The sequence below is a fragment of the Siphateles boraxobius genome, unplaced genomic scaffold (assembly GCF_051911475.1).
Source record: "Siphateles boraxobius isolate OS27281-9 unplaced genomic scaffold, OSU_SipBor_1 164, whole genome shotgun sequence".
Classification (NCBI taxonomy): Eukaryota; Metazoa; Chordata; class Actinopteri; order Cypriniformes; family Leuciscidae; genus Siphateles; species Siphateles boraxobius.
Window position 1 is genome coordinate 1,431,154 of NW_027508771.1, and position 15,776 is coordinate 1,446,929.

Consider the following 15,776-nt stretch of genomic DNA (forward strand, 5'->3'; position numbering starts at 1 on the left):
GTGCGGTTAGGGCCAGGGGCCTGCTATTCGCTTCCTGCCTGCATATTTCCACTACCTCAGCAAGCTTCTTCAGCACCAGGTCGTGCCTCCACCTGTAGCACCCTTGTGCCAACGCTGTCTTGCAGCCAGTCATGATGTGTTGGAAGCTCGAATGGGAGTGTTACACAGGAGGCAAGATTCCTCGTTGCCAAACCATCGGTGGAGGTTGCGGGGGCAAGGTAAGGTGTCATATGCCGCTCTGAAGAGAAAACTTAGCCTGGCCTGTGGAATCTTCCACACGTCACACCAAGCCAGCTGCCTGTCTAGAAGGCCTTCCCACGACAGCCAGCCTCCCTGTTGGCCCTGGGACACCGCTTTGATGGTAAGTCTCTCATGTTCAGCTCTCATCACCTCTGCTGCCACCATGGCCTTCCTCTCTTTTTTAGATGCATTCGACCAGAAGAGGGGGGCCTGTCCCCAACCAAGGCCTGCCCGGCCATCCTGTACTCTGCCAACCACCTCCCTGAGTTGCAGCCTACTTATTGCCAGGTCAACTTCCTCCTTGGCCTTCCATTTTCTCCCGGTTAAAACCTGGGCATCCGCAGCTCTCACCAGATGGTCTGTGTACTCTCTTAGCTCCATGATCAACCGCACCTTCTCCTGCTTATATCCCCCGCTGATGGAGCGCAGGGGCAGCTGGAGCTTGGTCTTGCCAAAGAGACCCACATTAGAAAAGCATCTTGGTAGCCTGAGCCATTTCCTGATGTACGAGTTTGCCAAGCTATCCAACTTGCTCATCTTGAGTGGCCACATTATCCTCTGGTACAGCGTGAATTGGTAACACCAAACTTTGTATTTGCCTGGGAGATGACTGAGGTTGATCCTGGCGAGGCCGCCTGCCAGCTGTTTCTTCACCACGTTCCCCATCTGTTTATCCGTGAGATCTGCAGAGTAGATTCGGCCGAGGCTCCGAACAGGCTGGCTAGACAACAAGGGGATTTCCTCACCGCCAGTGTGTGATCACGCTATAACACATTATAGACTTCTATAATTCAATGTTAGGCTGCATAGGCCAGCCCACTCCTCCACTCACCCCAGAGACGCTGAGCATCCGTGGGCGGGACATAATCTCGGGATTTATCCAATGACCGTCTAGTTTCGAAGCACTGAAAAAACTGTTCAAAACTGTTCCCAATTAAAATCAATGGACGCTAGGTTTCAACAGGGAAATGCACCGTGATGCTACGGGAATGTATGAGAAGGAAATCGAGTCAGCCGACCTGCTATGTGTAGCTGATTCTGAATAAACTCGTCCTCGAGATGAACGTGTTCTAACGCATTTTTAGTCAAAAAAATGTTAACACAATAGTACATATTTGACCATTACTTTATTGACAGTATATGGGAAGCCAAGCTTCCCTTGCAGTCTTAAAGAAATCCCCCACTGATATATATACATACATACATGTACAGGTCCTTCTCAAAAAATTAGCATATTTTGATAAAGTTCATTATTTTCCATAATGTAATGATAAAAATGTAACTTTCATATATTTTAGATTCATTGCACACCAACTGAAATATTTCAAAATTCAGTGGTCCAAAATGCAGCCGCTAGAGTTCTTACCAGAACCAGGAAGTATGACCATATTAGCCCGGTTCTGTATACACTGCATTGGCTCCCTATTAAAATTTTTATAAATTTCAAAATATTGCTGATTACTTACAAAGTACTACATGGTTTAGCTCCCCAGTACTTGAGTGAGCTCTTAACGCATTATAGTCCTACACGACAATTGCGATCTCAAAATTCTGGCCAGTTGATAATACCTAGAATATCAAAATCGACTGCTGGCGGTAGTTCCTTTTCCTATTTAGCACCAATACTTTGGAACAATCTTCCTAACATGGTCCGGGAAAAAGATACAGTCTGTCAGTTTAAATCTAGACTAAAAACACATCTCTTTGGGTTAGCAAACACATAAAACATTATAGATTTCTATAATTCAATGTTAGGCTCTATAGTTTAGATCAGCCGGAACCGGGAACACTTTCCATAAATCCTGATGTACTTTGTACATAATAAGAAGGATGGCGTCTACGCTAATATTAGTCTCTCTGTTTATCCCGAGGTTTAAAGCAAACCGCCAGATCCAGGCCATATCCAGATCTGAGGAAGGACCATCACATGGACACGACAACAATGCATCCCTGAAGTGCCAGCCTCATCAACACTGTGAAGGCCTCATGGACACCTCAACAAACTCTTTACCGGTGTGATGACTCTGACCCCCAACCAGATGAACTGGATAAATATCGTGAAAGTTCTGATCCCATCTGACTTCTGACTTATTATGCTGCCTAAATCATAATCATACACTGTTTGTTCGTTGGCCAAAGGAGGACTGGCCCCCTGACTGATGGTTCCTTGCCACTGTCGGCGTATCCGCCTTTCTTCGCCTTTGTAGCCATTGGCTTTTGGCTTGCTTAGTTGGGGACATTAAATTTTAAATTTAACAACACTATTACAACATTATTTTCCTGTTATCTCTGTAAAGCTGCTTTGAAACAATCTGTATTGTAAAAAGCGCTATATAAATACATGTGACTTGACTTGACTTTCAGAACTAGAACTAGAAGTTCAACATGGCACCTCATGGCAAAGAACTCTCTGAGGATCTGGCAAGTCAGAACATAAGGAACAAATATTACAGTTACTTAGATATGTATACAGACAGATCTAAAAAAAGAAGAGGACAAGGTAGGAATAGGAATATACAGTAAAAACCAACAATGAATTTAAGCATTGGGAAAAGATTACCTGATCAGGCTTCAGTGTACACGGCAGAGATGATGGTGATTATTGTAGGACTGCAGTGGGTTGAGGAGGTAAAACAAGACAGAGTGGTGTGTTGGGTTGATTCTGTAGCAGCCCTTTATAGTATTCAAAATATGAAATCTAATAGAGAAGATCTAATGCTAGAAATCCAAACAAAGTTTATTTAGATTACAGAGACTACAGATAGATATGAGATTCTGCTGGGTACCTGCCCACCAGTGTATATTTCTTTAAGACTGCAAGGGAAGCTCAGCTTCCCCTATAATGTTAACAAATTATTAGTGTTAACATTTTATTGACTAAAAATGCATTAGAACACGTTCATCTCAAAGACGAGTTCCTTCAGAATCAGCTAAATATAGCAGGTCGGCTGACTCGATTTCCTTCTCATACATTCCCGGAGCATCACAGTGCATTTCCTCGTTGAAGCCGAGCGTCCATTGACTTCAAAGGGGCTGCTTTGAACAGTTTTTTTCAGTGCTTCGAAACTAGACGGTCATTGGATAAATGCTACGATTATGTCCCGCCCACGGACGCTCAGCTTCTCTGGGGGTGAATGGAGGAGTGGGCCTAGACTTCGGGCTTCTGCGTGATGATTGGAGGGTCTGTCGCAAGACTGCATCTCCTTTTGATTGACAGCGATTTTGTACTATAAAAATTCTCTGACGCTGAAGCTATTCGAGTTCAGTCCCATCGCGGATTTTGCAAGTGTAGTCGAAACACAAACTGCCGGAACCTATTTCTTGTTATTTGCTTGGTGAAATTGCAAACCAATTTTCATCATAAATTTCACAAAATTATAAACCACATTCCTTGTTTCAGTTTAACCTAATTCCCACATTTCCTCCGTCAAGTTTAAAATATTTTCTTTTGATCGTTTGTTCATTCATTCATTAATACAGCTTCCTCTCTTTAAAAGACCAGCAGCTGCCACTGCTGACCATGTATTAAAGGGAATGAGGGAATAGACAAAATAGCAAAAAAATCAACCAGGACGAGCAATGTCATAAATATACCCCTTGGAAAAGGACAAGCTAAGGCGATAATCAAAAAAGATATGATGAAGAAATGGCAGGACAGGTGGGATGTGGTTAAAAGTGGAAGGAAATATTACAGTTTGCCAAAATCTATTAATGCTCAGGGTGTGAATAGAAGTAACAGAAGAGAGGAGAGCGTTTTAACCAGGCTAAGGTTTGATCATACAGGGTTAAATAAAACATTGTTTTTAAACGGCAAAAGTCAATCAGATAAATGTTTGGAATGTAGGTCCAAGGAAGTGTAGAACATGTACTATTACATTGTAGGAAGTATAGGGATGAGAGGATGAGGCTAAATCAAAAGATAAGTCAGGCAGGAAGGAAGTGGAACCTTGAAGGTTTATTAGGCACAACAGGAGATGGTGTAAAGAATACACAGAAAGCAGTTGTACAATATCTGAAAAATATAGGGATATAAAATTGGATTTTTAAAAAAAGTTGTATTTGTTTATTTTATTTTTTTATCTATTTTTATGATATAAAGTAGTCCCAACGAACATAGTTCATGCTACATACTCCGATACAGTAGGTGGTGGTATGCACCTTCAAAAGTCATGGTTGCAATCTGCCATAAAACGAAAAGAAGAAGAACTCTAAGGATCTGAAAAAAAGAATTGTTGCTCTACATAAAGATGGCCTTGGCTATAAGAAGATTGCCAACAACCTGAAACTGAGCTGCAGCATGGTGGCCAAGACCATACAGCGGTTTAACAGGACAGGTTCCACACAGAGCAGGCCTCGCCATGGTCGACCAAAGAAGTTGAATGCATATGCTCAGCATCATATCCAGAGGTTGGCTTTGCAAAATAGACGTATGAGTGCTGCCAGCATTGCTTCCGAGGTTGAAGGGGTGGGGGATGAGCCTGTCAGTGCTCAGACCATACGCAGAAGGAAGCCTCTTCAAAAGATGATGCACAAAAAAGCCCGCAAACAGTGTGCTAAAGACAAGCAGACTAAGGACATGGATTACTGGAACCATGTCCTGTGGTCTGATGAGAACAAGATAGGGCTGGACGATTTTGGCTAAAATCATAATCGCGATTAATCGAACAAGTTACCTCGATTATGATTATTGAACGATTATTCAAAAAAAATATTTCTCATGTGTCACTGTTAAGGCTTATACTGTAAATATGTTCACGGTTATTTTTTTTTAATGAAAGAATGCATAATCCTATCTTTGTGATTCTAAAATAAGGAAACGCACAGATAGCTTTTAATGCTTACTTATTAAATATTTCAAACAATTGAATCAAACAAAGCATACAATGCTTGAAATAAAATCGTCTTATAAAAAAGTGATTAAGTTTTAATGCAAAAAGAAAGTTTCCTAAAAATGTAGAAAATAGTTATTTTTGTAAACAAAATAAATGATTGTAAATATTGCCATCTTAAAAGTAAAATATAACTTGTATAAAACTAAAAAAACTGATCTTTTTCATATTGTGTAGCATTTGTAAATGCTTGTGTTATCGAAACCTGCTTTGTGGAGTGGAGGCACTTATTGCTCTGCGTTTTTCAGTCTCTCTCTTTTTTTGCGTGTTTCTTTGGTACAAGCGGCTCCTGTTGCTGAGTTGACTCAGTGTTTGAGTTCCCTTTCACGGAAAATACACGGATAAAGTGGCCCGGGATTTGACCCGGGTTCGTTTGACTTTGGTTCATTCACACTGCCAGTGATTTTCCGGAATCAACAGAGTGCGTTCACACAGACACACACAACCTGCAAAGACACGTGAGATGTCCAAGCGGCGTTTATAGTTTGCTTATGAGCTGCAATTTCTCTCGAGAAACCACGCTTGTGCATTTTTTTTCTCTGATTCGATCATAAACTAGCGCATTACGAACCGTTTCACGCTGGCGAACGATCCCGGCTTAGCGCCATCATTACGACACGGCATTCATTACGGCTTTTGTTCACACAGCGCGCGTTCCGGGACTGAACACGGCAATGTTACTATGTCCCCAACCTGGCATCAATCCCGGGTCGTGTTTGCGTTCACACAGAAGGTGTTTGTTCTGGCAATTTCCCGTGATCAACGCGCTGTGTGTAAGGGCTCATGTTGCTTCAATGTCGCAAACTGGACGGGGCGGAGTTACGTGTCTACACACGCGGTAATATGTTTTAAGGGGTAAGTACATTAACACACAGTGGGCGGAAATATTAATAGGATTAAAAAACCGAAATAACCACATGGTAAAATTACGTCGATTATAGGCTCTGAATTTTGGTTTCGATTATTTTTCGATTAATCATCCAGCCCTAGAACAAGATAAACTTATTTGGTTCAGATGGTGTCAAGCGTGTGTGGAGGCAACCAGGGAAGGAGTACAAAGACAAGTGTGTCTTGCCTACAGTCAAGCATGGTGGTGGGAGTGCCATGGTTTGGGGCTACATGAGTGCTGCTGGCACTGGGGAGTTACAGTTCATTGAGGGAACCATGAATGCCAACATGTACTGTGACATACTGAAGCAGAGCATGATCCCCTCCCTTCGGAAACTGGGCCACAGGGCAGTATTCCAACATGATAACGACCCCAAACACACCTCCAAGATGACCACTGCCTTGCTAAACCTTGAACTCCATGCCCAATAGGGTTAAGGCAGTGCTGGAAATTAATTGTGGTCACACAAAATATTGACATTTGGGCCCAATTTGGACATTTTCACTTAGGGGTGTACTCACTTTTGTTGCCAGGGGTTTAGACATTAATGGCTATAGGTTGAGTTATTTTGAAGGGACAGCAAATTTACACTGTTATACAAGCTGTAAACTCAATAATTTACATTGTAGCAAAGTCTCATTATTTTCTTCAGTGTTGTCCCATGAAAAGGTATAATAAAATATTTACACAATATATATATATATATATATATATATATATATATATATATACACACACACACACACACACACACACACACACACACACACACACACACACACACTTATGTATGTATATATACAGTAGTCAACATTTGAAGTGAATCAAAAAAGTTAATCAAAGTTGTCCTAAGACAAGAATTGGTATTGTTCAAAATTAATGTATAACTTTGATGAAAGGTTTTGATCCTCTTCAAATGTTGACTACTTTACGCACGCACGCACAACATTGTCACCTGGTTAACATGCAGCTGAGAGGGCTGTCGTGACTTAGACTGCTTCCTGTGTTCTCTGCGCTGTGACCCTGATGAAGAACGATACAAATATTGTTTATGCCAATGTAAAATTTATAGCTTGCCATACATTTTCATAGTCTTTTAAAAACAAATTATAAAAGTAAATCAATGTATCGAACCGTACACTGCATACAGTTCAGAACTTTGAATATTATAGCACCACCCTAGTGACATTAAGTTTTTTTTACAGGCAAATAGTCTTAACTACTTGATTTACATGGTATCATCAGTTTGATGTGGCAATAATAAAAAAATATTTAGTGTTATTTAAATCTTTTCCAAAATAATGAAAGACTTCCTGTTTTGCATCTTCACAATCACATTTCTTTGTAACACAAAAACAACAAAAATAAGTGCCTTTGGTGAGACTTGTCCTGAAAATGGTCTGAGAAGCTAATTTTGGTTTCACTTTATAGGAGTAAAAAATAAAAAAGGGTACAAATCTGTTCAGGCAAATATCATACCTTGGAAAATTGATGATAATATTCTACAAGCTTTTTGAATGTCTAGAGACTTGATTTTGAAATAAAAAATTACAGCGGCATTGAAAATGTCCATTTGTAGCCTCTTAACTTGCAGTGTGGCATCAATTATTCAACTGATCTTCATAATCGTATGATGGAGCAGAGAACACATGGCCTTTTGCTCAGAACTTTATTCTAATTTATGTACACATCACCTGATTCTGTCTTGTGCTTGTGGTTAGAGATGAGCAGTTGTCTGCACTTAAATAAAGAGATACTTGTTTAGACTGGTTATAAAATGGTCCCATAAATCCTGTACTTTGTACATCATAAGAAGGATGGCGTCTACGCTAATATTATGCTTTTCCACTACACAGTACCTGCTTGACTCGACTCGCCTCACCTCACCTCGACTAGACTTGCTTTTGTTTGGTTTTCCACTGTGTAAAAGTTGTACCTGTACCTGCTTTCGGGTACTTTTTTCGTATCACCTCCGGCGAGGTTCTGAGCGAGCTGAGGCGACACTAAAATGTGAAGCGAAAACACTGCAGACTGCTGATTGGTCAGAGAGAATAGTCACTATTCACTGCGTCATCATTGCATGCGCCAGACTGAGTATCCTGAATTTCCCCGCCATTTTTAAATAGTTTGGCCAGAGATTGCGTGATATACCCATTACTACTATTATTGTAATGATGGGGCTGAGGGAGTCGGATCCATCTGCAGTACTTTATTGAAGCAGGCAATGAAACAAGGAATCATTGACATGAAACACCAAGGGAACACGTAGCAACATGCAGTGTGGCAAAACAAGACTTCTTAAAGAAACTAAGAACAAAACATCCAGATAAGGCATAGATAATGATTAACAGGTGGAGGTGATGATACTCATGGAGAAACCAGGCAGGGATGGATCCTAATGATAGCAGAGGGGAGTGATGGGAATTGGAATTCTAGAACTCAGGTGACAAGGACCGAGTGAGACCGGAGAAAGGTGAAGGCGCACGTTCAGTGACAGCCGCGTGCTCCGTGACAATTATGGCAACTCGTAAGAATACTCCGTGGTCAAACGAGAAGGTGCAGACTTTCCTTTGTTTGGTTGCCGAAGAGAGGAACCAGCGAGAAGATTACGTCACGGCAGTTTCCTGTGGCGTCGCTATGACGACCAGGTACTATTGTGGAGGTAATGGAAATCTGCAATGGAAATGGAGCGAAAAGCGAGCCAAGTTGATTCGAATTGAGTTGAGCTGGTACTGGTAATGGAAAAGCGCCATTAGTCTCTTTTTTTATCCCGAGGGTTACCACAGTCCGCCGGATCCAGGCCGTATCGGGATCTGATGAAGGACCTGAGCCTGGACACGACGACAACACTGAAGTGTCAACTAGTCTCTCCCCTGTGAAGCCCTCCTTCCCTTTACCCCTGTACTGGAAGTTGTCGGAATAATTCCGATTCAAGTGGCTATGCGGAACTGATAAAAAAAATTCTCAGAGCCACCAGGCACTGTTTTATGCAAATGAGCGGCAGGATCGCATTAAAAGTTTTCTGTTGGAACGGTGTCGTGTTAGCGACATAAGTTTATACGACAAACCCCTAAGTTTATAACTAATGATCGTTGCGACGGAAGTGAATCAATCAAAACTAACTTTAGCTGGACAATAAATTTATTCTAGAGCTGCGGTAAAGCCAAAACCAATCTCTGTTACTTTAATTTCCTATTATCACAGTAAAGCTGGTTTGAAACAGTCCATATTGTTAAAAGCGCTATATAAATGAAGGTGACTTGACTGACTTAACATGGTCAGTGAACTGAGATTACATTGAGGTGAGGCCAAGCAAATAGCATGTACACCATGTTGCTGTAATTTATAGTAATATCTTCAGAATTACTGAAGTCAATATAATTCTTTTGAAGTGTTGGTGCTTAATGTAAAACTATCTAGTGTAAATGATCAATCACGTTTGAGATTTGTGCTGGTTACTATATACAGGCCACCAGGGCACCATACAGACTTTAACCCTCTGGGGTCGAGAAACGCTCCGGCGCGTTTTACTCGATTTTTTTCACATAGCAGGAAAATAGACTTAAAATACTCTGTCATTTTTGGTCATTCAGACTTAAGAAATATAAACTGTTGAATGTCTATTTTTTGTGTCCACTTACAATCGAAATAAAACATTGTGCTTTTGTAAAATAAAGAAAATAAACAGGGTGTGCTTTCTGTCTCTCCATCTCCGTTAACCTTTTTTCTGGAGCACGTCTCTAAACTTAAAACTCAGCGAATACTATTCACCCAAGTATGACCAATATATCTTTATTCAAGTTTGTACTTTTAAAATATGTAATTCAAAATATTGATTCAATATTCAATAAATATTCTCTGTTTATGTAATCTATAAAAAAGAGAGAGGTGTCAGCCGATCTCATTATCGTTCTCTCAGCTCATTATTCTGCTAATGTGACACGCCCACGGAGAGCGCACGGTTACGGTATTCAAACGCAAATGCTCTAAGGCAAGCCATTCAAACATGCCAACGCCCACCAGCTGGTTTATAAAACACATCATGTTTAATAAAAACTTGTACTTTACCTCGTCTTGCTACCTGTGAGGAATAATACTATCTAATAACCCTGGAAAATGTACCAAAAGTGCTGGTAGTTTCATTTCGAGGAGCAACGGATCCAGCTGATGTAGTAAGTCATTTATTCTTAAGTGCTTTGTTCTAATCGCGATGTTGAATAGTGTCTGTACACCGCAAAAAGAGTGTTTAAATATGAATTGCGTGTCTGTGTGTAGGCTAAATGATGAATGAACCGCACAGACGCACGCACATTGTTTACTATAGTTATACAGCGCGTGTCTGTGCCGTTCATTCACTCTCGCACCTACATTAGTAAACGTTATTTTTACATTAGAACATCCAAACTATATTGCTATAGCCTACTAAGATGAGTAAAAATAGACTGAAATATGTTGAAATAAAATGTCTGTATAAGCAACAAACTGCAAATTAACATGTATATGCTAATAGTTAGTTTTGGATAGATTATAAAGTTTTGACTGTAAAAAAAGACTACTGTCACATTAAATAGTTAAGCTTTTGTTCACCAATTTATGCTCATATGTTAAATATACTATAGTATGATTTTTTGTCAAAAATAAAGTAGGTATATTTAATTATCAACTAAGATGTTATTATAGTGTTTGTTCCAATATTCAAACTAATGAATCTTTACCTTTTTTAATACGTATGATAAAATGTATACTTTTTACAAAGAAAGAATACACTTGAAATATTGTTAAAATTGTAATTGTTTGTGTAATTGTAACCTATTTGTAATTGGTTACAATTTCTAATTGTAAAATATGTATATATATAGATAATTTATTTTGTCCTTGCATTCTTTGGGACCCTGTGACACACCTGTGTGAAAGACTAATTAATATGCAGCTCATGTATGTGGCACATTATCCGGCCTTTGTCTTCTCAGGTGTGAACACGCCTCCACGCATATTGCCTTTCCAAACAAAAGGTGTCTTATAAAATTTAAATCAATGTATTGTTTTGTGTAAATGATTAGGCAGGATGATTTTAAGATCATTTTGAAGCAAAAACTGTAGGCAACAACGCCCATACCTCAAAAGTATTGTGGACACATATTTAGTATGTGTTTTGTGGCCTTATTTCAGACACTTTAAGTTTTAGTTTTTTCAATTACCATGCATAAACAATATTCTCTCAAAAATGCAAACATGTACATACATTTTGCTCACATATTATGGTAGCCCTGTTTGTGCTAAATAGAGTGTAATTACACCTTTGCTATTAATATGTTTATAAGCAACTGAAAAAAGCACAAATGTCAGGGCATCAAAAATCAAATGTCAAAACATCTCAAGGACCCCAAAAACACCCTGGACCCCAGAGGGTTAACAAAGAATTTGCTGATTTTCTATCAGAGCTAGTACTGGCTGCAGATAAAGTCTTAATTGTTAGTGATTTTAATATACATGTAGATAACGAAAAAGATGCTTTGGGATTGGCGTTTAAAGACATTCTGAACTCTAATAGAGTTAGACAACACGTGTCAGGACCTACCGAATGAAAATCTACAGCAGTGATGACATCTCAGATCATTATCTAGTTTCGTATAAACTTAATTTAGCCAAGGCTGCAAAGCCGACTCAGTGTTACAAATATGTTAGACCTATCTCTTCTGCCACTAAATATTGCTTTATTAATAATCTTCCTGATCAGTTTCATCATCTCAGCATCCTAGATAGCTTAGAAGAACTCGATATTGTGACAGAAACCTTTAACTCTCTCTTTTCCAGCACTTTAGACACAGTTGCTCCGTTGCGCTTAAAGAAGATTAAAGGGATAGTTCACCCAAAAATGAAAATTCTGTCAGTATTTACTCACCCTCATGTTGTTCCAACCTCCTAAGACCTTCGTTCATCTTCGGAACTCAAATTATTTTTGATTAAATCTGAGAGCTGGATCACTCCTCCATAGGCTTCTTAAGGGATTGAAGCTTGCCAGCCCCTAAAAATTATTAAAGATATCGTTAAAATAGTCCAAGTGACTACAATGACTCAATCTTAAGTTCATCAAACAATTAGAATACTTTTTGTGTGCAAAAAATAAATAATGACTTTATTTCAACTATTCGTTTCCTTCTCTGTGGGCCTTGAGTCAGTTCACTAGTGATATAGCGCAGTTCTTCTGTTGTTGTACGTCACACGCATCACACACATGACCAGCGTCGGCTAATAGTGAGCCTACGTGTGACGTAGCTCTACGCTATCACACTAAGTTAACTCTCTAGAGGCCCACGGAGAAGGAAATGAATAGTTGAAATAAAGTCGTTATTTTTGGGGTTTTTTTTGCAGACAAAAAGTATTCTCGTCGCTTGATTAACTTAAGATTGAGCCATTGTATTCACTTGGACTATTTTAACGATATCTTAAATAACTTTTCGGCGCTGGCAAGTTTCAATCCCTTAGAAGCCTATGGAGGAGTGATCCAGTTCTCAGATTTCATCAAAAATATCTTAATTCGTGTTCCGAAGATGAACGAAGGTCTTACGAGGTTGGAACAACATGAGGGTGAGTAAATACTGACAGAATTTTTATTTTTGGGTGAACTAACCCTTTAAAGAAAATAGTCCAACGCCGTGGTACAACGAGCACACTCAGGCCCTTAAGACAGCAGCCACAAAAATGGAGTGAAACTGGAAGAAAACTAAACTAGAGGTATTTCGCATTTCATGGAAGTAGAGCTCGATTGCATACAGAGGCCTTAAAACCTGCTAGATATGCTTATTTTTCAACCCTATTAGAAGAAAATAAACAAAACCCTAGGTATTTATTTGAAACAGTTGCTAAACTAACGAAAAATAAAGCTTCAAGCCCAGAAGTTTCCAAGTAGCACGACAGTAATGACTTGAGCTTCTTGAGCTTAATGAGCTTCTTCACTTACAAGATTGGTATTATAGGGGTGAAAATGATAACTATGAAACCGTCTACTATAGCTTCGCATCAGGGTGCATCAGGTTGTAGTCTCCCCAAGGAAAAATTAGATTCATTCATTACTATAGAAAAGGAAGAATTTTCTAAACTCGTTAAATCATCTAAATCGACAACATGTATGTTAGACCCTATACCAAGCTAGTGAAAGAGATGCTTCCAGAGGTCATAGATCCTCTTCTCAATATTGTTAATTCATCTTTGTCACTGGGATACGTGCCGAAAACTTTTAAGCTGGCTATTGTCACAGTGTTGGGTTTGTGTTCCCCAGGTGTCCACTAGATGTCCTCCTCCCCCACGGTGTCATCCACTTTATGAACTGCATTCCCCACAAGCCTTGTCTGTACCCATCACTGCATCATTGCACTCAGCTGTTCCCCATCATCATTGCACTCAGCTGTTCCCCATTATCATTGTTAGTTCTGTGTTATATATACCCTGCCTGTTTAGTGTTTGTTACGGAGTCCTTGTATATTGTCACACCACTTCTGGTAGCCTGTTTTTGCCTGTTTTTGCCTGTTCTTGTTTGTGTTCTTGTTTTTGGATTGCCTTTTGGATTTGACCCTTGCCTGGACTAGTTTGTGAGTACGGATTACCCTTTAAATAAAACTGCTATTGGATCTCTGTTTCCCGTGTGTGCATCGTGACAGAAGGACTCCGTCACAAACACTAAACAGGCAGGGTATATATAACACAGAACTAACAATGATAATGGGGAACAGCTTAGTGCAATGATGATGGGGAACAGCTGAGTGCAATGATGCAGTGATGGGTACAGACAAGGATTGTGGGGAATGCAGTTCATAAAGTGGATGACACCGTGGGGGAGGAGGACATCTAGTGGACACCTGGGGAACACAAACCCAACACTGTGACAGCTATGATTAAACTACTTGTTAAAAAAAACACAACTTGATCCTACAGAATTAGTCAATTACAGGCCGATCTCGAATCTACCTTTTATGTCAAAGATACTAGAAAAGCCAGTATCCTCACAACTATGTTCCTTTTTAGAAAGAATAAATTTCCCTATGGAGGAAATTAAATACTATGAAAATAGTTCCAGACTTTTTAAATTGGATTTAGTTTTGTATTAAATACAATGTGATTTTCGTTGAGTGAGATCTGGCAGCAACAGCTCATTTTTACACATTTTACCGGACAGCTTTCCCTGTGAATAAAATACTTTCCGGAGCTTTCCTTCCTGGTGCGGGCGTGACAGCACAGCAGCGCAAGCAGTCTTTTTTGTTTTTGTTACTGAGCAAACAAAAAAAAGCTGTTGTAACAGCTGGTAGGGTGTGCCTCAGAGTGCCCAAAGGCTGTTTTCACAGCTGGTAAGACCTGCCAGCGAGAGAGAGACAGCACACAGACAGATGCACATTCCTATCTGTGTTCGCAGTGACTGTTCCCCTGCGTGCCTCAGAACCTGTGAGAGCAGTCCCTAAAAGAACTTACACAGATAGTTTGCGTCTTTTTCAAGATGACATTCTATCCGTGTGTTTCTGGATGTGGTCGTTACCTGGGGTCACGAGATGGTCACGATGGCTGCCTCATGTGTCTGGGCCTCGACCACGCTGAGGCAGCGTTCGTGGATGAGTCATGTACCCATTGTGGGAAGATGACCATCTCGGAGCTGCGGTCGAGACTGTCATTCCTGCAAATAGACGGAGTCCCCGTGCCTCTGCCTCGTTCCAACCCTCCCCCGAGGGTTGCTTCGGGCAGTGACGCGGGAGACCTGAGGATCACGGTGAGTGCACTTCCTTTGGGGAACCAACCCCCTAGGAACCTTCATACCTCTCACGCTCCGCAGCCAGTTGAGTTACCAACCGAACGTTATGGACCATCCTCGAGGTGAGTACCGGTCATTTCCTTTGGTGCTCCCCGCGACGACCAGATGTCGTTCGCTGAATCGGAGGGTGGGTCAGACACCTCCTTCGGGTGTGGCAGCTATACCCAGAGATGATGGCCATGCTTTCCCGGGCCGCCAACAGGATCGGCTCGTGTGGAATGCCCTCGAGCCTGGATGATTGGTATCTTGGGGTGGCGCACGCTGGTTCTCAGCAAACCACCCCAGTGCCTTTCTTCCCGGAGGTGCATGAGGAGCTCACAGGGATGTGGACGGCACCTTTCACTGCCAGAAACCGTTCCGGTGGCTCCTCCTCCCTCATGGCGGGGAAGCTAAGGGAAACACGCGTATCCCGCCAGTGGAGCAGGCCGTTGCAATGCACCTGTGCCCTTACTCCACTTGGCGTGGAGAACCCCGGCCTGGCTATGTGCCCAAGGTTCCTACCACACCCTTCAGGGACCAGGTAGTGAACCTGCAAGTGCTGCCCCTGGAGGAGGCAGATCCAGCCCTGACTTTGCGCTGTCCCGTTTGCGCTCTGCTTTATACGTGGCCAGAACTCAAAGTCTCAGGACTTCAGATCAGCTCTTTGTCTGTTACGGAGGCCAGCAGAAGGGATAGTGGATGCCATCACCTTGGCTCACCTTGGCTGCGGGCGGGGCAACACTTAACACGTTTGCAAGATATTATAGCATACGTGTAGACCCGGTCTCCTCCCGTGTTCTCACCCTAAACAGGTAGAAGCACAGAGAGGACCGGCTCTGTCGGCTTGCTGCACCCTACTGTGCACCCTTATAACTCCAGAGTGAAAAACCTGTCGAGTCCTCCAACCCCCTCGGCCTGGACATGGTGGAGCGTCCCGTGCCAGGCCTTTATCAGCTGAATCTTTGAGAACCGGGTCTAGGCT

General features: G+C 41.3%; 1 protein-coding gene and 1 long non-coding RNA gene across 2 annotated transcripts in view; both read right to left on the reverse strand.

Moving 5' to 3' along the window:
• LOC143740074 (uncharacterized) overlaps positions 1-15,776 on the reverse strand; it is a 503,207-nt gene that overhangs the window by 195,371 nt on the left and 292,060 nt on the right. The window lies entirely within an intron of this gene.
• Positions 1-15,776, reverse strand: part of LOC143740069 (kinesin-like protein KIF6) — a 204,534-nt gene that overhangs the window by 34,406 nt on the left and 154,352 nt on the right. Inside the window, exon 19 of the mRNA XM_077232147.1 lies at positions 6,974-7,041. Within this exon, the coding sequence (XP_077088262.1) occupies positions 6,974-7,041 (68 nt within the window). The remainder of the gene's footprint in view (positions 1-6,973; positions 7,042-15,776) is intronic.